The sequence below is a fragment of the Mesoplodon mirus genome (genome assembly GCF_964341445.2).
Source record: "Mesoplodon mirus genome assembly, chromosome: X".
Classification (NCBI taxonomy): domain Eukaryota; kingdom Metazoa; phylum Chordata; class Mammalia; order Artiodactyla; family Ziphiidae; genus Mesoplodon; species Mesoplodon mirus.
In genome coordinates, this window is record NC_138981.1 from 16,512,545 (window position 1) to 16,537,433 (window position 24,889).

The following is a 24,889-nucleotide window of genomic DNA, read 5'->3' on the forward strand; positions in this document are numbered from 1 at the left end:
ACAATTATTGTATTCAACACCTTCAAACATTTCATGTGACTTTTAAACAAAGTATTTCTTACTGTCCATCTCTAGTAGAAAATACCCTAAAGACAAAAAGCAAAACAAAAAGGTATCTACAACTGAATTCAGTTGTCGTATTGTAGTCATTTTGAGACTACTCAAGTAAGAAATTATGCCACTGTCGTTAAGAATCAAGATTTTCAGCATAAGAGAAAAGAGATCAATTATAAAATCAAGAAAGTTAAATTGAAACCCGTAATCTTAGATTTGAATTGGAAATAGCGGTTTCAACTCATGATTTATCTTCACCTTCTAAAATTTACATACTTTCTAGTCTTGTCTATTGAAGAAGCTTAGAGTCAGTGACAACCCAGCTACAATGAATACCCCTGGCATGCAGAATGTGGTCTCTAAAGGCTGTTCCCTCCGAGAAGAGCCAGGACTTCTTGGGGAAAGGGCTGATTCCAGGTCTGGGGCAGCAAATATGCAAGAGGAACCTGGGCTACCATATCATGCCTAAAACTCCAGAGGAGGAAAGAGACTGTAGGAGGTCCAGTGACCTGCTCAGTGCCACACAGGAGGCAGGACCCTGGGCATAGCCAGGGCACCTAGTCCATGCCTCTACAGAAGGCAGCCTCCCCTCAGCCAGGCCTCCAGGCCATGGCCCTCCCAGCTAATGTTCCAACCAGGATCCAGAGTTGTCTGACCAGGGGTTTTTCACTGCCACTCTTGGGGAATTTTGACAACAAATCCATTTTAAGCTACTTTGGCATTGGAGAACTTTAAAAAATTAGCCAGGTGAGCAATCAAGACATCCCAAATCTGAAATGCAAATGCTTGTTCTCTAAGGGTCACATTCCTAAAACCCCCAAGACTATTAGTGCTCTGTCCATATTCCCTTACCCTTATTAGTTTAGTGCACAGCAGCCTGACTTACAGCTCCCACGACCTGCATTCTTTCTCTGACTAAGGAGCCTGCTTTTCTAGAAGTGTCAGGGAAATACTGTTCTGGCACCTAGGCAGCCTTCAACCAATGATTGATAGGAAGTGGTAGATAAACATCCCAACTCCCTCGCCTCTAAGGGGTGTGTTCTGCACTAGCTCCCCGAAGGGGATCCAGCCCCAGTTACCCACCATAATAACATGCTCATACGTACACCCTTTATTGGCTTCCTTCCCTTCCCTTTCTCACTTCCCTCCTCCCCCTACTGGTAGCTTCTTAGTATCACCTCCTGAACCTTTGCCTCAATGCCTGTCCTGGGGAACCATTCTCTGAGCCTGTCTTCCCCGGGCAGATTGAGAAAGAGAGAGCAATTGTCCATGAAGAGTGGGCCTCCTTCAGTATTGCTGCAGACTCGGCTAGACTCAGGCTGAGTCAAAAGACAACACATCTTTTCTGACTCCAGATTCAATATATCATGTGTTAACTATGTGTGTCTTTTATTGAGAGCACACAACTCATTATAAACGTCATCTCTTCTCTACCTATGAAGATACTAATTAGCAAGTAATTCATTCTAAGTGCAGTGCAGTGGAGGTGGTATGTGGGACCTTTTGTATTTTTAAATTTTCCATCATTGCTGATGATCTCTAAGTAAATTTTAAGAGACTAACCTCTACGTAGGAGAAGAGATTTATTAGCATGTGTAACTGGGTGTCAGGTGCTAATTACCTTACTGCTTCATGATTTAACCAAGCCAAGGGCATCTGTCCAAGAGGACCAGAGAGTCTCTGTGCACCATAATGGAAACAGAAAGAACCCTTTCCTCTTACATCCAGTGGCTGTATGCAGTGTCGCCTGAATAGAAAGGTGATTTTCACATGCTTTTTCTGATCTGCCTCTCCCAGTCCAGCTCCACTTTCTTCCCTGGAATGTCAAAGGTACCTGTGTTCATAACAGCACATCTGTAGTTTGAGCAGGAATGAAGGGACTTTAGAACACTATATTCATCTTTGTGGGTAGAGTGCCTTCCTTCCTCTCCATCTTCCTGCTTTCAAGGAAGCAAGAATACCAAAAGCTGATACTCATGTCTTCCCTGTAACCAGCCTCACCTGGTTCTCTGCAAATAATGAAAATAGCTTTGTGACAATTCACCCTTTTCTGAATCTTTGAAGTATTCCTTAGCTATCCATCTGGCTCTCCTGAAAGATCAAATTCCTTATTTCTGATCAGTATTATCTTTTCTGTATGTTAACTTGTTTGCAAACATGTAAAACTGCCAGTGTCTCTTTAAGGGGTGTGGGGCTGATGAGGCAAGGGTGGAGCCAGGCTCCCACTCTGATTTAAGCTCAGGCATGCAAATCTTGAAAACTGGCACAAAGGTGTCATGACTTGGTGATTGACTGGTCATTTTCAGCCCAGGTTTGCTGGAAAGCAGGCGCTTTACCACTATCTGAGAACATCATGGCCCCTCTGGTAAAGCTAACCTTGGGGTTGATCTAATCATTAGACCGCGCTATTGAGATGGTTTTTGTAGAGCAAAACAGTTGAATATCACTAATTTAATATTGTTCAATCTAATACCTACCTTGTTGCCTCAGTATCTATAAACTAGTGCTACTCAATGTGTGGTCTGCTGACTGGGAGCATCAGCATCCCCGGGAAACTTGTTCTTTGCTCCCTGGGCCGAAGTGTTTCTGGCATCCCCAAATTAAAATGGCTAGTTTCTTAGATGACAGGTGAAAAGCGTGTGTTGTGAGTTTCGGGTTTTGTTTTCGGAAGGACAACCTGATAGATGTGATAGATAGCAAATAAGCACTGAGAGAGATGAAGGGCGCAGCGGCCAGGCTGAACTTTGCCAAGGGAAGTGCATGGACCCGGGGTCAGGAGACCGAAGCTTTGTTTTTACCTCTGCCAAAAATCAACTCTGTGATCTTGGGTCATATCTTTGAACCTTGATTTCCTCCTCAGTACCTGAGAGGGGTGGCCCACACAGTAGCTTTCAGTGTGTTGACTGCTGCCCAGAGCAAGAAATACATGTTTACATCACACCCCGGCATACACACATACAAATGCACACATATGTGACAGAACCAAGAGCGTCACGAAACAATACTACATGAGGTGCACTGTGGTATTTTCTGTTCTACTCTCTTCTATTTCATTGTTTAAAAAATTCTAGTCTTGATCTGCTAAACGGATTTCACAATCCACTAAAGGGTCACGCCCTGTGGTTTGAAAAAACACAGAACGCCATAATTTCCGAGGTCTCTTCAGTAGTAGAATCCAATGACTCTGCTAGATGCCTAAAGGAATTTTCTGAAAACAATAGCTGAGCTGTGACAGATGGCTGCGTGCTTACATTCTGGAGGAAGTGCATGGTGTAGAACATGGCAGCAGAATGACCCAAAGATAAACAAGAAAATTATAAACCGTTTCCAAGGAGAACATATAGTGCTGCAGCTCTGACAGTGACTCAGAGAATTAGGATCTCTAAGTCATTACACTGAATGCTGCCCAAGTCAACCAGTATCAGAGACCGGGGACATCGAACCTGTCAGAGAGGTCACAGGCTCCGTGGTTGTAGGCAGCTTTCTTTTCAGTTTCCAGATTGTAAGATACTCCCCACACCCCCCACCAAGAGTGATCTCTAGTAGCCTCATTTTTGTTTACACTTGACTCACCATTAAGACAAGAAAATAAAGAAAACAGGAAGTTGGAGAGCTCCAGACTTTCGTCTTTTGAACTTGGACCCCAATCCTGGCTTCTTCATCTTCTTCTGTTCCCACTGCAGGAAGGGGAACTAATATTTAGTAAGCAGGGACATGTCAAGGACTTTATCATTTCCCTGGATCCTACGAACCATTCTGTGAAGGCTCTAGGATCCCCACTTACAGAGGCCCAAAGATTTCAGTCACTTGTTCTGGATCCACTGCTGCTGTGCTGAATCCCCATCGTTCCATCCCAGAGCCCAGGCTCTTTCCCCCAGTGCATCCTGCCGTAGCTTGAATACAGAGTCTTTCTTGGGGGGATGATGCAACCTCATGTAATTTTGGTGACTGGTAGAAAGCAGAGGCATAAACAGAGCAGACAGGACTCCGTCAGACAGCAGGAAGGCCAAACCCTGATTTGTAAAGATGGGGAACTTGAATCCTGGGAACGTTCAGTGACTTGCCCAAGGGCACAGAACTGCGAGTAGAACCCAGGCTTCTGGTGGTCTTTCCACAGGATGTCGAACATTGAAACAACAGCAGCAATAATTAAACATACTCCTAGTGTGAAGCATCATTTCGTTTTAGAAGTTAGAGAAATATTTATATGGGAAAAATCGTTCTGGCTCCTTTTCGTGCGTAAATAAATACACAGCCACATTCTCCTATTCTGTGGGTGCTAGAACTTGTCAGGAAGCCTAGATTTTTCTGATGCTGAGGGGTCCATGTTGGATGCTTTGTCCACAGTGGGGAACAAGTCTGAATTATTGTGGTTCTGCGGAAAAGGAAGCCCAGCAGGGGCAGACTGTGGGCACCTGGCTCTGGCGCTGGGTTGTTCAACAGGTAGCAGGAGCCTTGGTGCTCCCTACCCTGCTCCCTCCTCCACACTGCCAAGCAGAGTTGGCGAGGGGAAGGAAGGGAGTCGGGAAGGGAGGGAGGGAGGGAGAGAATGAATAGTCTCGAGTGGAGCAATCCCCTCCCTTGCTCCCGAACAGATCTGGGAAGTCAGGCAGTAGCACCAGAGACCCTGAGTAGATTTCCATTTTGCTTACCAGGCTGGTGACTGCTGAGGATCAGCTGCAGCCTAGCAGGGACCCAGAGAGCAAACCGCCGACGTATCTGTGATGCAATTTCAGATGCTCATTAATATAGTGATGCGCTAAGCATGTTCCTTGCTGCTTTCTGTCAGAGGGCATTGGGATGGATGGTTTGTGTCCCCAGCAAGAAAGCGGTGTGATGGGGGTGGGTGTGATGGGTGGAAGGAAGGTTAGCAAGGTACATGTGGGTAGTTAGTCCTGTAGACACTCTAAGAACATTTAAAAAAATCCCTTCCCCTCCCCTGAAGGGGTAGAAATTCCATGTCAGAGTCACTTTGCACACGTTTCTGACATTTTCACAACACGTAACGTTCAGACTTTGATTTCAGCTGTCACCTTCCCCTTTTAAATTCTTGAGAGCCTGGGAGAAGGAAGAAGGAGTAGCTTGCGGAGAGAGCCAGCGGCAGGTATGGGGACTCGGGGTAGAGGGGCCTTCCAGGAAGAGAGGCCAAGAATAAGCCTTTTGCACTCCTCTTAAGGGCAGTAAAGCTTTAAGGGAGTGATAAGCTCATGAGGCCAGGAAAGGCAGTACTGAACAAGTGCCAACCCTAGACTGGGGGCTGGAGAGGCACTGGCGCAAGACTGTATTCGCCCCTGATTTTTTATCCCCTCCCAACAATTCCTAAAGCCGAGCCTCTACCTGTCCTTAGAAGTGAACCTGGGGACTTCCCTGGTGGTCCAGCAGCTAAGAATCTGCGCTCCCAATGCAGGGGGCCTGGGTTCGATCCCTGGTCGGGGAACTAGATCCCGCATGCACGCCGCAACTAAAAGATCCCGCATGCCGCAACTAAGACCCGGCACAGCCTAAATAAATACATACATACATACATACTTAAAAAAAAAAAAAGAAATGACCCTGGCCTTTCCAAGAGAGGGGCAGACACCAATCTTCCTCAGTTTCCAAGTCAGCTCATTTCAGATGAACCCAGTGACCATATCCATGCTGTCAATACATCACTACGAGTCGAGGTCTAGACAGTCCCATTACCTTCAGAGTTTGACAGGGGGATCAGCTGAGTTCAGTCTAGAAAGACTTTTCACTGCCCTGTGGACGTTTCCTACAATGGCACTTTCTTTCAGCAGTTTGGTCTTATGGTACCTGTTCGTAGTGCTGTTTGTATTTCTGGAATATGACATATCTCCTGGACACTTTGTGAAAGATTCACTCAGTTCTTGGTTACACCTAATGCTATGGATGACAGAGTAGCAGTTATGAATCCTTTCTTTCTTTCTTTTTTTGAGAAGCACTAGATACTTTTCATGTGGCAGACAGCCGCTTCACATCCCCCTCCCCCAATCAGCCTTAGTTTAGGCAAATTTATCTCAATATTTGGTTTGGGAAAAAACGGCAGCTTGGAAGCCAGAGATGGTTTCTAATCCCAGATCTTCTACATGCCAGGTGTGTGACTTTGCAAATTTACTCACTTTCTCTGGGCTTCTGTTTCTTTATTGGTAAAATGGGAGCACTACTTTAATCTCTGGGTGGTGTGAAGATACCACGAATATAACGCACCTGGTGTAGTGCTTAGCATATGGCTGGAGCTCCCTGCAAGAGCCTACAGTCTTGGACAGGAAAACTGATACATGCACATAACCTTTTTCCTGCGTAGGGGATAAAAACAAGACATACAGCCCTATTTCCCACTGTAACCTGTGCCATTATCCGCCCCTTCCCTGGGAGGAGTAACAAAGGAAGGAGAGGACAAATACCAGGCAAGGCAAGCAACTGGCTCTAGGGAAGCAGATAAAATAGTGGGAGGGTGTATTCCTTTTCTAATATCATACAGCAAATTGCCACAAACTTAGCAGCTTAAAACAGTGCCCATTTATGACCTTGACATTTCTGTGGCTCAGGAATCTGGGCACGGGTTAACTGGGTCTTTTGCTCAGGGTCCCCTTGGCTTGCCATCAAAGTTTTGGTTGGGGCTGAGTTCTCATCTGAGGCTCAGGGGCCTCTGGGTTGTTGGCAGAATTCAGTTCCTTGAGGTTTCTAGGACTGAGGCCCTCAGCTCCTAGAGGCCCCATTACTTGCCACCTGGCCTTCTCTACAATGTGGCAGTTTGCTTTTTTAAGGCCAACAGGAGGGTATCGCTGCTTCTGCTTGTCTTTTTTTTTTTTAAGGGCTCACCTGATTAGACCAGATACACCACACTAATTATCTCCCTTTTGATCAACTCAAAGTCAATTGAAGAGGGATCTTAAAATCCCATAATTCACAGATTCTACCTACACTCAAGGGGAGGAGACTATACAGGTTATGTACACGAGAAGGCAGGAATCTTGGGGGCTACCCCAAGAATTCTGCCTACCGGACAGTTCCCTGGATATACCCAAATAAGCTGAGGAGAAACCTTCTTGCTTCTCTTTGTATTATTTTTATGAGACCAAACATTAAGTAAGAGAACTAAACCTACTATCTCGCATGGCTCAGCCAGGGTGAAATTGTTAAATAGAGAAGAAAAAGGGGCAGGGTGAACCTGAAGATGTGGGACAACCTTGCAATGGCAGTGGCACAGCGAGCTTATGAATGAGTGGATTCAACTTTTGTTGAACTGCTATTTAGGAAAAGGAATCGATTTTTTAAAGAAGGAAAGTGGGATAGTTTTCCCTAGAAGAGCTCCATTAGTGCCTGTCTGCCTGCCTCTGGTGGACACACAGTACTAGGTAATGCTCTGTAACCAAAGGACAAAACTGAAAGCAAAAGCTGTTCCCCACACAAAGATGGAGGGCCCACGGCCACTCAACCTCGTTTCTGAGGGGCTATCAAAATATAAGACCCTGAGCATCTGGTCTGTGGTGCTGAGGGAATGAGGGGCTATAAGACTCTCTGGTCTACCCCCAAGTCACCTGGGTCCAGCCCCAAATCCTGGCTTCCGCCTTCCCGCTGAAAGGATGAGCCTGGGGGAGGAGGTGCTCAGAAGTCCCTCTGCTTCAGGGACTATCCACTGAACCTCCTGCCTCTTCTTTCCAGCAGGCAAGCTTTCTGCTCTGTCCCTGCTCCCAGCTGTCACTAGCACATGAATTCACAGCCACCTCCGTTGAGTTTGGTAATGAGCTCGGCCCTGTTGGGTGGGAGCTGACCTCTGCATCCAGGGAGAGGCTGACTTTTCAAGCAGTCCTGGTCACTGAACCAGAGCATTCCTCTGAGGGGGGCTAAATAAAGGCTCTGTCTTCAGCACTTCCCCCTACTTTACACATGAGAGAAGGAGAGCTCTGATCCAGATGTGGCCCACCCTTTCTACCCCCAAGGCCTCCCACACCTCATCTGAGGCCTGAAGAGGCCTCAGGACTCAATGACCCCTGACTGGTTCGCCAGGCACTTATGGTTTCCAATGAAAGGGTTGAGGTTCTAGAGTAACGCAAGAAAGAAAAGCTGCTGCCTTTATTCTTGGCCCCATAGAACTTTCCCCTGACAATACTCTTCCCCTACCCAGGAAGATAATCCTGTGATCTCTAACCCTCCGGCTTGAAGTCTTCTTGGAGATAAAACACCAAGTGAGAATAAATCTAGGTCAAAGGGAGTAATCTGCTCTGTAGCTGAGGGTGCGAGAATATAATACATAGTACACTCTGGTTATGGTTGTACAATACAGTAGCTACCCGTGGCTATTTAAATTTAAATTAAATAAAATTAAAAATTAAAGGTACTTAGTAGCCACTGTGGCTAGTGGTTACCACATTGGACTGTACGGCTAATACAGCATTTCATCATCACAGAGTTCTATTTGATGGCACTGTTGTAGAGGCATAGATAGCATTGTCCCTTTGACCCTGTCCATGTGATGTTTCTTTAGCATCTTTGGAAATATGTCCTTGTTTCTACTGGTGCTCCTTGCGGTTAGGATGTATTATTCTAGGGGAAACAACAACAACGCTGCTAAAGACTGCTTAAGAAAACAAAAACAACTGCTGTAAATGCAGTGCCCGGGGAGCCGGGGGACTAATTATCAAAAGGCTGCGTTTTCCCAATTTTCTTTCTTCTATCCCCGCCCCACCCCAAAAGTATCTTCCCTTCTTTTACATTTGCCTTCCTGCTTTATCTGTAGAGTGTCATGTTTTAGGTAAGGCTTCCCAGACAAAGTGAAATGGTACACCAGATTTCAAAAAGAAAAGGATCGGACAGGAACCAGAAGTTTGTTTGGGGCACAGGAATAAACAGTGGGACAGAATGCCCCCAAATCACACCCTGGGAAAAAAAGGAAAAGCAGAAGGAGAGGACGAGACTGGGAGATGCAGGGTAGGTCTGGTCCAGATAGTAGGTCTGGAGGGTAAAGCAGACTGGGGCAGTTCTCGCCATTCCTGAGGCTGGCAGGCTGCCCAGGTGCTCAGGAGCTCCTCTGTGCAGTAACTTCCTAATCAGACGCTTCCTGCTTAGGAACAGTGCCTTCCATAAGAATTTATCTTTGACTCACGGGTGATCTCCATCTTAGGCTCAGTGTGTGCATGAAGAAGACATAATGGGTTAAATGCTGTGTTCGGGGGAAGGAGGCCTTCTTCCTTGATCTCTTGGAGGAGTCGCAAGGACCGTGTCCCTCTCCTCACCAGTACTGTCTGTGGTTTCCCTCCCTTAACACCAGTCACCCCTTAATGAGTTCTTTAATGCCTGTGCTCTTCCCTGGGCAAAACTAGGGAAGCTAAGCAATGCTTTGAAAGGTGGCAGACAGTGGAGATGGCAAGTAGAGGGCAGGATAATGCTCAATAGTGAGGGTCGGGGGCCGGGGGTCACAGGAGACAGAAAGCAGGGCAAGGGAGGGGCAAAGTTCAAGTGGGCATCAGGAGCAGGTGTGCAGAACTACAGTTCTGAGGGCCTGCGGCCAGAAGACTGGAGCTGGGGCAAGCTTTTCCACTCACTCCTGAGGCTCTTCTCTGCCTTCTTGGAAGGCAGGACCTCACCCCACCCTGAAGCATGGCTGGCCAGGGGCTTGTCCAGGTTCACGAACAACTGTGTCAGAGAGTGAGAAGTGAGGGTGTAGAGAGGAAACTGGCTGGTCTCGGACAGATGCTTGGTGTCCCGGGGTCTCCCATCCCTTGGCTTGGGGGTAAAGGTTGTCCTATCTGTATCGTAAACTTGAAACCTTTCTCGAGCCTTAAGCAAGTTCCTCTTGTGAATGCAGCAGTCTGGATTTCTACTCCACTCCACCCAGACTCCACCCCTGTCCCGCCCCAGGGTCTGCCAAATGCACAACTGAAAGCTTCGGATGGATAATGCCCTGTGTTCCTCTTTTGTCTTGCAGCCGTCTCCAACCTGGACATCGAGAGCAAGCTGAGCGTGTACTACCGTGCACCGTGGCACCAGCAGAGAAACATCTTCCTCCCGGCCACCAGGCCGCCCTGCGTGGAGGAGCTGCACCGCCACGCCCGGCAGAGCCTGCAAGCCCTGCGCAGAGGTGACTGATCTCGGGCTTGGGGGCATTTCGGGGAGAGAACTTGGAGCTCATCCCATCAAGGGGTTGTTTTCTGTCCCATCGGTCCCAATACCTCCCCTTGTTATAGCAAGCACTTTGAAATGCTCCGTTTTCTACCCTGAAATGAAATTCATGGGTAATATATAACCTGCCTATTGATGTAACTAACAATAGCATTATGGCCTGAATATGATAATAAGGAGAACTTAAAAGGAAAATTATTTATAATAATAATATTTGCAATATGCAAATGCCCAGGCACGGCTGCACTAGAAGACATAATGAAGACAGATGTTTGTGCCTATCAAAAGTAGGTTTGGATTAAGTAAAGACAGAAGTCATTCTGAACACAAAGCACAGAGAAATGAAAGAGTCAGGGGGCAGGAGGACACAACCATAGAAACTGGTGCATTCAGCACATAATATACATGAGCCAAAAAAAAAAAAACCCTCTGGATTTTAATTAGCTTTGACTCAGAAGTAGGTTCTAGGCTTTTCCCTTACAGGAAATTCTGGCGGGCTGTCTGTGGGACCTGGGGCGCTGTGTCAGTGTTCAGGACTGCACTATGCCTCGTAGGATGGCTGTCATCCTTGGCTCCAGCCCAATCATCTAACAAACAACTGGAACCTTCCCCAGGGGGTTTCTTCTGCTGCTGTTGAGAACCAGTGATCTGGTCCATTCTACAGCATAGCACATGGAGCCCTAGAGAGGTCAGGACACTTGCTGAGGGTCACATGCAGCAGGTTAGGTACAGTGCCAGGACCCAGACCCAGGCCTCCAGACCCCCCAGCCAGAGCTCTTTTCCTCCGCACCATACACTGTGTCCTAGGGAAATAAATATTTCTATTTCTAGTTCTCTCACAGTCCTGAGAAAGCCAGAGAGAGGCACACAGCATTCAAGGTAGAAGATACAGCCTCTTCTTCCACTGGTTACTTTTCAGTGCCTTAAAGCCACTCTAATTAGGACAAGGAGATTAAAAACTGGCATCATCCTTTTCAGAGCCCCCTCCGTTGGTGTCAGAAGTTGGCAGGCCAGCTTGTTTGGCCTTTAGATTTTTGCTATGGAGACACATGGGGTCTGTACGTTCAGTGTCTTTGTCCCAAATTCCCTATGCTCCTTTAAGGAATGGTATTTTGCAAGAGTATTAAAATTCAAATAAAATATTTTTATGTCACTATCAGGACGGAGAAATAAAATGACAAATGTTGTTTTCAGCTTTTTTCTTCCTCATGTGTATGACTCCTCCCTTTTGCCCATCCCTTGTCTTTTTTCCCTTTAATGAAAGAGCTAACCTACTAATCTCCCTCATGCAATTGTTTCTAAAAATTCCCCTTGGTTATTAGTAGCAGATACTGTGACCCTTATAATGAAGGGTGACAGTGTCCTCTCAACCTACTGCTGGCATTCTTACTATTCACTTCAATTTTATAGTTGGCTGAAAAGTTCTCTACCAAATTTTTAGTGCCAGCCACCTTCCAGAAAGCTTCGTTAACACTCTTACTGTTCCTCTGCAGCCTGGATTAGGCGCCCTTGCCATAATCGCCTGTGCATCATCCCATTGTGCCACTTATAAGCTTCTATCATATCATAACTAACCACTTACGGGCCTGTCTTCTACCATTAATCCACGAGCAACTCAAGGACAAGGATGATATCTTATACATTTTCTTTTTTTTACTTTTTTTTTTTTTTTGCCACACCACGCGGCTTGTGGGACCTTAGTTCCCTGACCAGGGATTGAACCCTGGCCCTCGGCAGTGAGAGCACAAAGTCCTAGCCACTGGACTGCCAGGGAATTCCCATAAATTTTTTTTATTCAAAGCATTCAGCATGACCCTGACATAATAGTAGGTCCTCAATGAATGTTTGTGCAACTGAATCAAATTCTGTAGAAAACTGGTTGAGTACTGAGGGCAGAGAATGACGACAGAGGAATCTAATCATTCTCACTAAATACTTTCTCTGATCCCATCATTAGAGAGCTTGAGTAACGTTAGCCCTTTAGACATAATTATTTTTATCCCTTTATTATTATTCATAAGTCATCTCTGATTAGATTTTTCCAGATTCAACCAGATAACATTAAGCTGCTCGTAAGCTATCACATTTCACTGTGTTGTCAGGTTTGGACTTAACGGCAGAACTAAGGAACAGCAAGCGCCAATATCAGTTTTCTCAGAACTTCCTCCTGGGGGCTGAGGGATGGATACGGGGCCTCCTGGGGTTTGTAAGGAAGACGGAGGAGCTGCATCTTGCCCTCCACAGACAGGCTTGCTTTGTGGTTGTCTCAATAGCAAATCTTGGGTGTAGTAGTTTTAATAGCACTGAAGAGAGCCATAAACAGGAATTATAGGCATCATAGAATTAAAAACATGCAGTGTAGAATTAAAATTAGAAAGTGGCTTTTTTTTTTTTTTTTTTACCCTTGTCCAAGAAACAGTAGCTTAGTAGTGAGTGCATTCATCAGAATACCACTTCTGCCATCTGGTGGCCATGGCTAATACTGACCTATCAGACAAGGCCTTGCTCACAAATGAGCTTCCCCGTAGGTTCTCTATTTGGACAGCTGGAATGTCCTGGCTTCCACCAGAAGGGAGTGGATGATGAACCACAGACAAGCTAGGCTGTGGCGGCAGCAGCAGCGTGCTCCTTTTGGAAATGGGGCTCTAAGGAGGGAGCTGGGGGACTGAGATCAGAACCGAGAAATTGGCTGCCTTCAAGATCTGCTCAATAGCAAACCCCTCAACAAAGTCTCTTGAGGGCCAGGCACTGTGCTACACCTAGGATTCAGAGAGAAATAGTGTGTGGTCCTTGCCCACAAGGAATTCCTGGTCTAGTGAGGGAGACAGGCAAGTAACCAGGTAATTTCAACACAGTGATATGGGGGCTCAGAGGAAATATGGGGGCTCAGAGGAAAGGCACTAATGATGCCATGGAGCTTCAGGGAAGGCTCCTCAGAGGAAGCAGCATCATAATGGATTTCAAGTTATTTAGAATCTGATTCCTCTTTTTTTCCCTTTCTTAGCAGTTCTCTATGCTCAGAGCCAATAATGGCTTGAAGTGATGCCAATGTTTATGTTTGTGAGACAAGGAGAGAGAGATTACTAAGAGGCTATAAAGAGAGATTTATATTTTATATTTCCTTTCCTTTCAAGCTTCAGGGCTGGGGTCTAAATTTCATTGGTCTAAAGGAATAAGCACCAAGAGTCTACTGCAGTTTCAGGCTCTAGCTGACGAATGTTCTCCTCACACCACCACCAGAAAGAAGTATTAGGGACCCATTAATCTACCTGCCTACTCCCGGCCTGGGGCAAATGAAAGGGTAGGAGGGGAGAAATTGAATGGGAAATTGAGTTGGTATCTCCCTCCAGACTCCTCCCTTCCTCCTACCTTTTCCTAACTAGTGACACCTATAGTTTACTCTTCATTATGCATTTAAGAATTTAAAAGCTTTTCCTTACACTGCCCATTTAGAAAAGCCCACTGCTTCCTAGCAGAGAAAAATGAGGGTGGTGCTGGAGGTGGGCACTTTAACATGGAAGACGTTTATCTCAAAAAGACTTCTTGGAAGGGAGATCAAGGTGGCAGGGTAGGACATGGAGCTCACTTCCCCCCTACAAATACATTCAAAGGTTCTCACAGAATACCAGCTGAAAGCTGTCAAAAGATCTCATATAACCAAAGCTGCAAGAAAGATCCCCACATAACCGGGTAGGACGAAAGGAGAGGAAAAAAAAAGGAATCAGGATGGGACCTGCACCCCTGGGAGGGAGCTGTGAAAGAGGAAGGGTTCCCTCACCCTGGGAACCTCCTTTGCTGGCTGGAAGGTCCGCCAGGACAGGGGAGCTGCAGGGGCCTGGAATTTGCAAGAGAGGAGTGTGCCCGGGCTGACTTGCTGCCAAGCAAGATACAGAGGGACCGGCTGACACCTGCCATGCTGCCACACCTCCCAGCCTGAGATGCGTGCCAGCTGGTATGCACAGCTCATGGGTGCTGAAACTCAGGCTTCAGTGGACAGACACGGGAAGAGGACTTACTTTGGCTGCGCAGACACATCCTGAAGAGCCTGGAGTGTGGTCTGGGCTGCAACTGGGGGTGCACACCGGACGGGGCACAGGTCCGCCAAAGGACCCCATTATCGACGCATGAAGGGCCGGGTACGGGTCCGCCATAGACGCCTCATTGTCAGTGTGCTCACTGCGGGGTGCGGCTCCAGCCACACCAGACTTTGGGAGCACGCACGTACCAGGGCTGACATCAGAGCCAATTACCAGCACTCCCACCATGGGGCAGCAGGCTTTGGGAGCTCATGCTTTGTGAACCTGCACACTTCAAAGGCAAGGCTGATGCTCGAGCCAACTGTCAGCGCTCCCACAGCCGAGACGGGTCTCAGGGCGGCACCAGCAGCAGCGGATTTTGTGGGTGTGCACACCGGGTGGCAGGAGGCCTCACAGAGTCACAGGTCCTGGCGGACAGCTCCTGAGGAGGAACACACAGCGGCTCCCAGGGGGAGTGCTCCGGTCCCGCCTACCTCACGCTGCAGCTGAGAACCAGACCTCAGGGCCTCTACTCCAACAGCCGGGGAGGAGACCCCGCCCCTGACAGGGCTGTGACAACCACAGAGCAAAGATGAGGCCCCACCCAACATACGGTGCAGGCTCTGGCCAGCACAACACCAAACACCCCCCCATCAAGGGTGGATAGTGGCCAGCATCATACCAAATAGAGCCCTCACACCAAAAATACTGGACTCACACAGTCTACACCAGGACACTCCCACATAAAAACAGCCTTTCAAGACCACAGTAGATAACTGTTTCTCCTAAATTCGTGGAGTTAGAGAAATATAAGTAAAACGAAAAAGCAGAGGAACTACTCCCAATTTAAAAGAATAAGAGAAAACCCCTGAAAGAACGATGAAACAAACCTCACCAGTCTACCAGGCCCTGAGTTCAAAAAGGAGGTAATAAAAATGCTAAAGAACCTAAGAAACACTATTGATAGAAATGTAGATCACTGTAACAAGGAACTATTCAATAGAAACCATAAACAGGAGCCAATCAAAATTAGACAACTCAATTGTCAAGATAAAAACGAGCTAAAGTCAATAAACAGCAGACTAAATAAGTCTAAATAGCAGAATAAATAAGTCATCTGGAAGATAAAATAACACAAACCACCCAATCAGAACAGCAGACAGAAACACAAGTGAAAAAAAAGTGAAAGCAACATACGAGATCCATGGGATAATATAAAGTGTACCAACCTACACATAATACGGATTCCAGAAGAAGAAGAAAGAGAAAAAGGGATCCAAAATGTACCTGAAGAAATTCTGTCTGAAAACTTCCCAAACCTAAAGAAGGAAACAGATATCCAGGTACAGGAATCACAGACCGTCCCAAACAAGATGAACCCAAACTGATCCACACCAAGACACGTAATTAAAATGGCAAAAGTGAAAGATAAAGAGAGGATTCTAAAGGCAGCAAGAGAAAAACAGAGTCATTTACAAGGGACTATCATAAGGCTATCAGCTGATTTATCTACAGAAACTTTGCAGGCCAGAAGGGGGTGGCAAGACATATTCAAAGTTCTGAAAGGAAAAAACCTGCAACCTAGGATACTCTGTCCAGCAAGATTATCATTTAGAATAGAAGGAGGGAGAAAGAATTTCTCAGACGAGCAAAAAACTAAAAGAATACAGCAATACTCATGAAAAGATATTCAACATCAGTAATTATTAGAGAAATGCAAATCAAAACTACATTGAGGGCTTCCCTGGTGGCACAGTGGTTGAGAAGCCACCTGCCAGTGCAGGGGACATGGGTTCGACCCCTGGTCCGGGAAGATCCCACATGCCATGGAGCAACTAAGCCCGTGCGCCACAACTAATGAGCCTGCGCTCTAGAGCCCACGTGCCACAACTACTGAGCCTGCGTGCTGCAACTACTGAAACCCACATGCCTAGAGCCTGTGCTCTCAAGAGAAGCCACCACAATGAGAAGCCCGCGCACCACAATGAAGAGTAGCCCCCACTCGCTGCAACTAGAGAAAGCCCGTGAGCAGCAACGAAGACCCAACACAGCCAAAAATAAATTTATAAAAATTAGTAAATAATAATAAAAAAAACTTCATTGAGATATCACCTGACACCAGTCAGAATGGCTATCATCAAAAAATCCACAAACAATAAATGCTGGAGAGGGTGTGGAGAAAAGGAACCCTCCTACACTGCTGATGGGAATGTAAACTGGTACAGCCACTATGGAGAAGAGTACGGAGGTTCCTTAAAAAACTAAAAATAGAGCTACCATATGATCCTGCAATCCCGCTCCTGGGCATATATCTGGAGAAAAACATGGTCCGAAAGGATACATGCACCCCAATGTTCATTGCAGCACTGACAATAGCCAAGACACGCAAGCAACCTAAATGTCCATCAACAGAGGAATGGATAAAGAAGATGTGGTGTATGTATACAATGGAATATTACTCAGCCATTAAAAAGAATGAAATAATGCCATTTGCAGCAACATGGATGGACCCAGAGATTGTCATACTGAGTGAAGGAAGTCAGACAGAGAAAGTGAGATAGATATCATATGATATTGCTTATATGCAGAATCTTAAAAAAATGATACAAATGTACTTATTTTAAAAATCAAAACAGACTCACAGACTTAGAGAACAAACTTATGGTTCCAGGGCAAGGGTGGATAGTTAGGAAGTTTGGGATGGACATGTACACACTGCTATACTTAAAATGGATAATCAACAAGGACCTACTGTGTAAAACAGGGGACTCTGCTCAATATTATGTAACAACCTAAATGGGAAAAGAATTTGATAAAGAATAGATACATGCATATGTATAACTAAATCACTTTGCTGTATACCTGAAACTAACACAACATTGTTAATCAACTATACTCCAGTATAAAATAAAAAGTTTAAAAAAAGGAATATAGAAATACTAAACCTATCCTACAAGAAATATTGAAAGGTCTTCTCTAAACAGAAAAGAAGCAAGAATCTATAGGAAAGGGAAAGTCACAACAGGAAAGGCAAATATATAAAAGGATTGGGGGGCTTCCCTGGTGGCGCAGTGGTTGAGAATCTGCCTGCTAATGCAGGGGACACAGGTTCGAGCCCTGGTCTGGGAGTATCCCACATGCCGCGGAGCAACTAGGCCCGTGAGCCACAACTACTGAGCCTGCGCATCTGGAGCCTGTGCTCCGTAACAAGAGAGGCCGCCATAGCGAGAGGCCCGCGCACCGCGATGAACAGTGGCCCCCGCTTGCCACAACTAGAGAAAGCCCTCGCACAGAAATGAAGACCCAACACAGCCATAAATAAATAAATTTAAAAAAAAGGATTGAAGATCACTTAAATAAGCCAGTACATAAATTTAAAAACAATCAAAAAATTTGTGAAAGCAATTATAACTATAAGGAACAACAAAAGGATAAACATGAAGATGTAAAAGAGGACATCAGAATCACATAATGTGGGAGAGGGGAGTAAGAATATGTAGTTTTTTTAGAATGTGTTTGCGCTTACATGACTATCAGTCTAAAGCAAGAAGATACAGTTATGGTTTAACATACTTGAAAACCAGGGTAACCACAAATTAAAAACATACAGTGGTCTCACAAAAGCCAAAAAGAAAGGAACTCAAGCATAATACAAAAGAAAACCATAAACTACAAAAGGAAAAACAAAAAGAAGAAAGGAACAAAGAAGAAATACAAAATCAACTGGAAAACAAGGTTTAAAATGGCAATAAATACATACTTATCAATAATTACTTTAAATGTCAATAGACTAAATGCTCTGATAAAAAGACACAGACTGGCATATTGGATAATAAAACAAGAACCTACAATCTGCTGCCTATAAGAGACCCACTTTAGGGTTAAAGACATGCATAGATTGAAAGTGAGGGGATGGAAAAAGATACTTCATGCAAATGGAAATGACAAGAAAGCGAGGGTAGCAATACTCATATCAGACAAAATAGACTTTAAAACAAAGGCCATGAATAAAGACAAAGAAGGACCCTGTATTAATGATAAAAGGATCAATAAAGGAAGAGGATGATATTACACTCATTAACGTATATGTATGCAATATAGGAGCACCTAAATACATGAAACAAATACTAACAGACATAAAAGGAGAAACTGATGGGAGTACGATAGTAGCAGGAGATTTTAACACCCCACTGACATCAATGGACAGATCTTCCAAACAGAAAATCAATAAGGCAAGAGACTCTAAATGACACATTAAAACAGACTTAATTGATATCTACAGGACACTACATCCAAGAAAACCAAAGTACACACTCTTTTCAAGTACACATGGAACATTCTCTAGGATAGACCACATACTAAGACACAAAACAAGCCTCAACAAATTTAAGAGAAAAGAAATTATCTCAAGCATCTTCTCTGACCACAATGGCATGAAACTAGAAATCAACCACAGAAAGAAAAATGAGAAAAAAATGATTACATAGAGACTAAACAACATGCTACTAAAAAACACAATGAGTCAACAATTAAATCAAAGAGGAAATTTAAAAAATACCTCAAGACAAAGGAAAATAAAAACACATGGGGCTTCCCTGGTGGTGCAGTGGTTGAGAGTCTGCCTGCCGATCCAGGGGACACGGGTTCGTGCCCTGTTCCGGGAAGATACCACATGCCGCAGAGCGGCTAGGCCCGTGAGCCATGGCCGCTGAGCCTGCGCGTCCAGAGCCTGTGCTCTGCAACGGGAGAGGCCACAACAGTGAGAGGCCCGCGTACCGCAAAAAACCACAAAAAACAAAAAAACACAACCATCCGAAATCTATGGGATGCAGTCCTGAGAGAGAAGCTTACAGCAAATACAGGCCTTCCTCAAAAAATAAGAAAAATCTCAAACAACCTAACCTTCCACCTAAAAGAATTAGAAAAGAACATATAAAACCTGAAGTCAGCAGAAGGAAGGAAATAAAGATCAGAGAGGAAATAAATAAAATAGAATTATAAATAATAAAAAAGTCAATAAAACCAAGAGCTGTTTTTTGAAAGGGTAAACAAAATCGATGAACCTCTAGCCAGGCTCACCAAGAACAAAAGAGAGAGGACCCAAATAAACAAAATAAGAAATGAAAGAGAAACAACCAATACCGCAGAAGCACAAAAAATCATAAGCAAAAAACTATGAACAGTTATATGCCGACAAAATGGACAACCTAGAAGAAACTGACAAGTTTCTAGAAACATACAGCCTGCCAAAACTGAATCAAAAAGAAACAGATAATTTGAACAGACCGATCACTAGAAGTAAAATAGAATCTGTATAAAACAATAACAACAACAACAAAAAACCTCCCTGCAAACAAAAGTCTAGGACCAGATGGCTTCACTGGGGAATTCTACCAACCAAAAAGAAGAACTCATACCTGTCTTTCTCAAACTATTCCAAACGACTGAAGAGGCGGGAACACTCCCAAAATCATTTTATGAAGCCACTATCACCCTGATACCAAAACCAGACAACAATACTACAAAAAAACAAAATTACAGGTCAGTATCTTTGATGAATATACATGGAAAATTCCTCAACAAAATATTAGCAAACTGAATCCAACAACACATAACAAGGATCATACACCATGATCAAGTTGGATTCATTCCAAGGTCACAAGGATGGTTCAACATACACAAATCAATCAACGTGATACACCGTATCAACAAAAGAAAAGACAAAAACAACATGATCATCTCAATAGATGCAGAAAAAGCATTTGATAAAATTCAACATCCATTCATGATAAAAATTCTCACCAAAGTAGGTATAGAGGGAACATATCTCAACATAATAAAATCCATTTACAACAAACCCACAGCCAATATAATACTCAACAGTGAAAAGGTGAAATCCTTCCCACTAAATTCTGGAACAAGACAAGGATGCCCACTCTCACCGCTTCTATTCAACATAGTATTGGAAGTCCTAGCCACAGCAGTCAGACAAGAAAAAGAAATAAAAGGTATCTAAATTGGAAGGGAAGAGATAAAATTGTTACTGTACACAGATGACATGATACTCTATATAGAAGACCCTAAAGACTCCACACAAAAACTGTTAGAACAAATAAATGAATTCAGCAAGGTAGCAGGATACAAGATCAATATACAGAAATCTGTTGCATTTCTTTATACTAACAATGAAATATCAGAAAGAGGAAGTAAAAAAACAATCCCGTTTACAGTTGTGCAAAGGGCTTCCCTGGTGGCACAGTGGTTAAGAATCCACCTGCCAATGCAGGGGACATGGGTTCGAGCCCTGGCCCGGGAAGATCCCACATGCCGCAGAGCAACTAAGCCTGCGCGCCACAACTACTGAGGCTGCGCTCTAGAGCCTGCGTGCCACAACTACTGAGCCCGTGTGCCACAACTACTGAAGCCTGCACACCTAGAGCCTGTGCTCTGCAACAAGAGAAGCCACCTCAATGAGAAGCCCGTGCACCACAACAAAGAGTAGCCCCCGCTCGCCGCAACTAGAGAAAGCCCACACGCAGCAATGAAGACCCAAAGCAGCCAAAAAGATAAAATAAATTTAAATAAATAATAAAATTGTGCAAAAAAATATAAATAAGTAAAACCTAACCAAGGAGATGAAAGACCTATATGCTGAGAACTATAAAACACTGATAAAGGAAACTGAAAATGATACAAAGAAATGGAAAGCTATCCCATGCTCTTGGATTGGAAGAATTAATATTGTTAAAACAGCCATACTACCCAAAGCAATCTACAGATTTCATATGATCTCTATCAAATTACCCATGATATTTTTCACAGAGCTAGAACACATAATCCTAAAATTTATATGGAACTACAAAAGACCAAGAATTGCCAAGGCAACTCTGAGGAAAAAGAACAAAGCCGGAGGCATAACCCTCCCAGATTTCAGACAATACTGCAAAACTACAGTAATCCAAACAGCATAGTATTGGCACAAAAACAGACAGACAGATCAAAAGAACAGAATAGAGAGCCCAGAAATAAACCCACACACCTACAGTCAATTAATCTTCAACAAAGGAGGCAAGAATATACAATGGAGAAAAGACAGTCCCTTCAGCAAGTGGTGTTGGGAAAGCTGGACAGCCTCATGTAAATCAATGAAGTTAGAACACAACCTCACACCATACACAACAATAAAACTAAAATGGCTTAAAGACTTAAACATAAGATATGACACCATAAAACTCCTAGAAGAGAACATAGGCAAAACATTCTTGGACATAAATCATAGTAATGTTTTCTTAGATCAGTCTCCCAAGGTAAAATAAGTAAATGCAAAAATAAATAAATTGAACCTAGTCAAACTTATAGGCTTTTTCACAGCAAAGCAAACCATAAACAAAATGAAAAAACAACCTACAGACTGGGAAAAAATATTTGCAAATGATGAGAACGACAAGGGCTTAATTTCCAAAATATACAGACACCTCATACAACTCAATATCAAAAAACAAACAACCCAATCAAAAACTGGGCAGAAGACCTAAATAGACATTTCTCCAAAGAAGACATACAGATTGCCAACAGACACATGAAAAAATGCTCAATGTCACTGATCATTAGAGAAATGCAAATCAAAACTACAATGCGATATCATCTCACACTGGTCAGAATGGCCATCATCAAAAAATCTACAAACAGTAAATGCTGGAGATGGTGTGGAGAAAAGGGAACGCTCCTACACCGTTGGTGGAATGTAAATTGGTGCAGCCACTATGGAGAACAGTATGGAGGTTCCTTAAAAAACTAAAACTAGAACTACCATACGACCCAGCAATCCCACTCCTAGGCATATACCTAGACAAAACTATAATTCAAAAAGAGACATGCACTGCTATGTTCATTGCAGCACTATTTACAATAGCCAGGACATGGAAGCAACCTGAGAGTCCATGAATAGATGAACAGATAAAGAAGATGTGGTGTATATACAGTGGAATATTACTCAGGACTAAAAAAGAATGAAATATTGCCATTTGCAGCAACATGGATGGACCTAGAGATTATCATACTGAGTAAGTCAGACAGAGAAAGAGAAATAATATATCACTTATATGTGGAATCTAAAAAAAAAATACAAATTCATTTATTGACCAAACAGAAACAGACTCATAGACATAGAAAAGAAACTTATGGTTACCGAAGGGGAAAGGGGAGGTGGAGGGATAAATTAGGAGTATGGGATTAACAGATACACAGCACTATATATAAAATAGATAAACAACAAGGATTTACTGTATAGCACAGGGAACTATATTCAGTATCTTGTAATAACCTATATTGGAAAAGAATCTGAAGCTGTATGCCTGAAACTAACACAATATTGTATTCCATTGTTTTTTTCCCCCTTAATTAATTAATTTATTTTTGGCTGCATTGGGTCTTCATTGCTGCATGCGGGCTTGTCTCTAGTTGCAGCAAGCGGGGGCTATTCTTTGTTGCGGTGCACGGGCTTCTCATTGCGGTGGCTTCTCTTGTTGTGGAGCATGGGCTCTAGGCACGTGGGCTTCAGTAGTTGTGGCTCAAGGGTTTGGCTGCTCTGTGGCATGTGGAATCTTCCCGGACCAGGGCTCGAAGCCGTGTCCCCTTCATTGGCAGGCAAATTCTTAACCACTGCCCCACCAGGGAAGTCCCACAATATTGTAAAGCAACTATATAGTTATTTTTTTTTAAGTCTTCCTGATGAACAATGGCTATGGTGGCACTTTAGCAAAGACCACCTGTGTGTGGATGAGGACTTTTCTCTGGTTGTGAATGGGAGTCAACATTTGTCTAAAGAATCCCAAGCAGGGCTTCCCTGGTGGCGCAGTGGTTGAGAATCTGCCTGCTAATGCAGGGGACACGGGTTCAAGCCCTGGTCTGGGAAGATCCCACATGCCACGGAGCAACTAGGCCCGTGAGCCACAACTACTGAGCCTGCACGTCTGGAGCCTGTGCTCCGCAACAAGAGAGGCCACGATAGTGAGAGGCCCACGCACCGTGATGAAGAGTGGCCCCCGCTTGTGACAACTAGAGAAAGCCCTCACACAGAAACTAAGACCCAATACAGCCAAAAATAAATAAATTAATTAATTAATTAAGGAGCCAGATTTAACAACAACAAAAAAAAAGAATCCCAAGCAAAGGAAGATGAGAAATACTGCCACATTTTCCTGACACAGACAAAGTCGGCAGTTGAGGCAGGGAGGCCCACAGACAGGCCAGTCAGACATGGACAGAAATCAGAAGGCTCAAGAGTGCTCAGGTACTGGTTTAGAGTACAGCACACTGACTACAGCAAAGAGGAAAGGGGCCAGCATTCGGGCGGCCAGTGTAAGTAGGCAACAGGACCAGAGAAGGACCTAACAGCAAGGGCACAGCGAGGGCACTAACTACACAGCCCATGGGAAAGGTAGGGCTTTAGAGTGCATTCTACTGTTACAAAAGCAGACCTTAATGAAAGCATTAATTTGTTCTTCCTTTCAGTCACTCCACATTTATTGAGAACCCACTATATCACAGGCACAGCAGGGCACTGTGACAGAAAGCTGAATATAATCTCTGTTGTCCAGGGGCAGCCTTCTATAAAAGAGGCAGACATATAGAGACATCCTGATTTTTATCAATACAATGACAGAGATGAAATGGCCACTGACACTACAGGGCCTTCAGAGAAAGGGCCTCTGACGCCACCTGAGAGGGTCAGTGTAGTTAGCTGTTTCCTAACACGGGCAAAAGAATTAGTGTCTTATGAGTAGCCAAATATTCTATATTGTCAATGTCCAAAGAATTAGAATGTGATAAAATGTAATTATAATCAAATACTATCAAATCCCAGCAGTCTTGCTCTGATTAGCGAGGTGTGTTTGGACCTTCTAGAGCTCACAGGTCAAGAAGTGGTGAAGAGCAGAGCCCTGGGGCCAAGTGTGTACCACTGACAGCTCGGCAATGACTTAGCCTCCCTGATTGGTTTAGGCATCTGCACAAGAGGGACACTATCAGTGCCTACTTCATGCAGTTGTCAAGATAATGCACCTAAAAGCTTTTGCAAAGCATCTTTGATGCATGTCAATTGCTCAATAAATATTGGGCATCATAATTATTATCGTAGATGTGCTGAGTAATGGCAATTTTAAACAACAGAAGACAGATTAAGACATCTGCTGCTGCACAAATTTCTACCTTGGTCATATTCAGTGGGAGTCACGAGATTTCAGGCCCTAGGCATGAGTGTGGGCTGGGTTTTGGCAGGCAGGGAAGCCTTTGGTGTGGCCAGTATGTTGGGTAGGATGTGCTTTGGGGCTCACTGAGACACCCAGAAAGCTAAGCTGTGCTGTTGATGTCTCAGTGATTCTTGTCAGTGAGTCGGGACCACTTCATCGCACACAAGGAAATTTCTTGGTTTTTCCCAGAAGTACCTTTATTCCTAAATCAGACAACTGTCACCACTGGGATTTCTTTACTTTCTTAGGAACCCAGGATTTGAAAGCCATGTGAGTGTTGTGGGTGACAGAGCTTAGATGGGTGCAACGGTGTGCAGGCCACAGGCTCTGTATTTAAAAAGCGTAATAAAGAAATAAATGAATAAAGCCCTGATGTGTAGGACTCTCCAGTTTCTGTGATATAAATACTCCCCCCGTAGCCTATTTCAAGCTACCAACAGTTTA

The 24,889-nt window shown here is 44.3% G+C and overlaps 1 protein-coding gene and 1 long non-coding RNA gene across 4 annotated transcripts in view; one reads left to right on the forward strand and one right to left on the reverse strand.

The window, feature by feature from the left end:
• The window catches only part of NHS (NHS actin remodeling regulator), a 348,600-nt gene that overhangs the window by 275,155 nt on the left and 48,556 nt on the right, over positions 1–24,889 (forward strand). For all 3 annotated transcript variants that reach the window (XM_082608892.1, XM_082608893.1, XM_082608894.1), the window contains one exon: positions 9,986–10,138. In XM_082608892.1, coding sequence (XP_082465018.1) covers positions 9,986–10,138 — 153 coding nt within the window. The remainder of the gene's footprint in view (positions 1–9,985; positions 10,139–24,889) is intronic.
• LOC309796032 overlaps positions 1–24,889 on the reverse strand; it is a 95,657-nt gene that overhangs the window by 22,163 nt on the left and 48,605 nt on the right. The window lies entirely within an intron of this gene.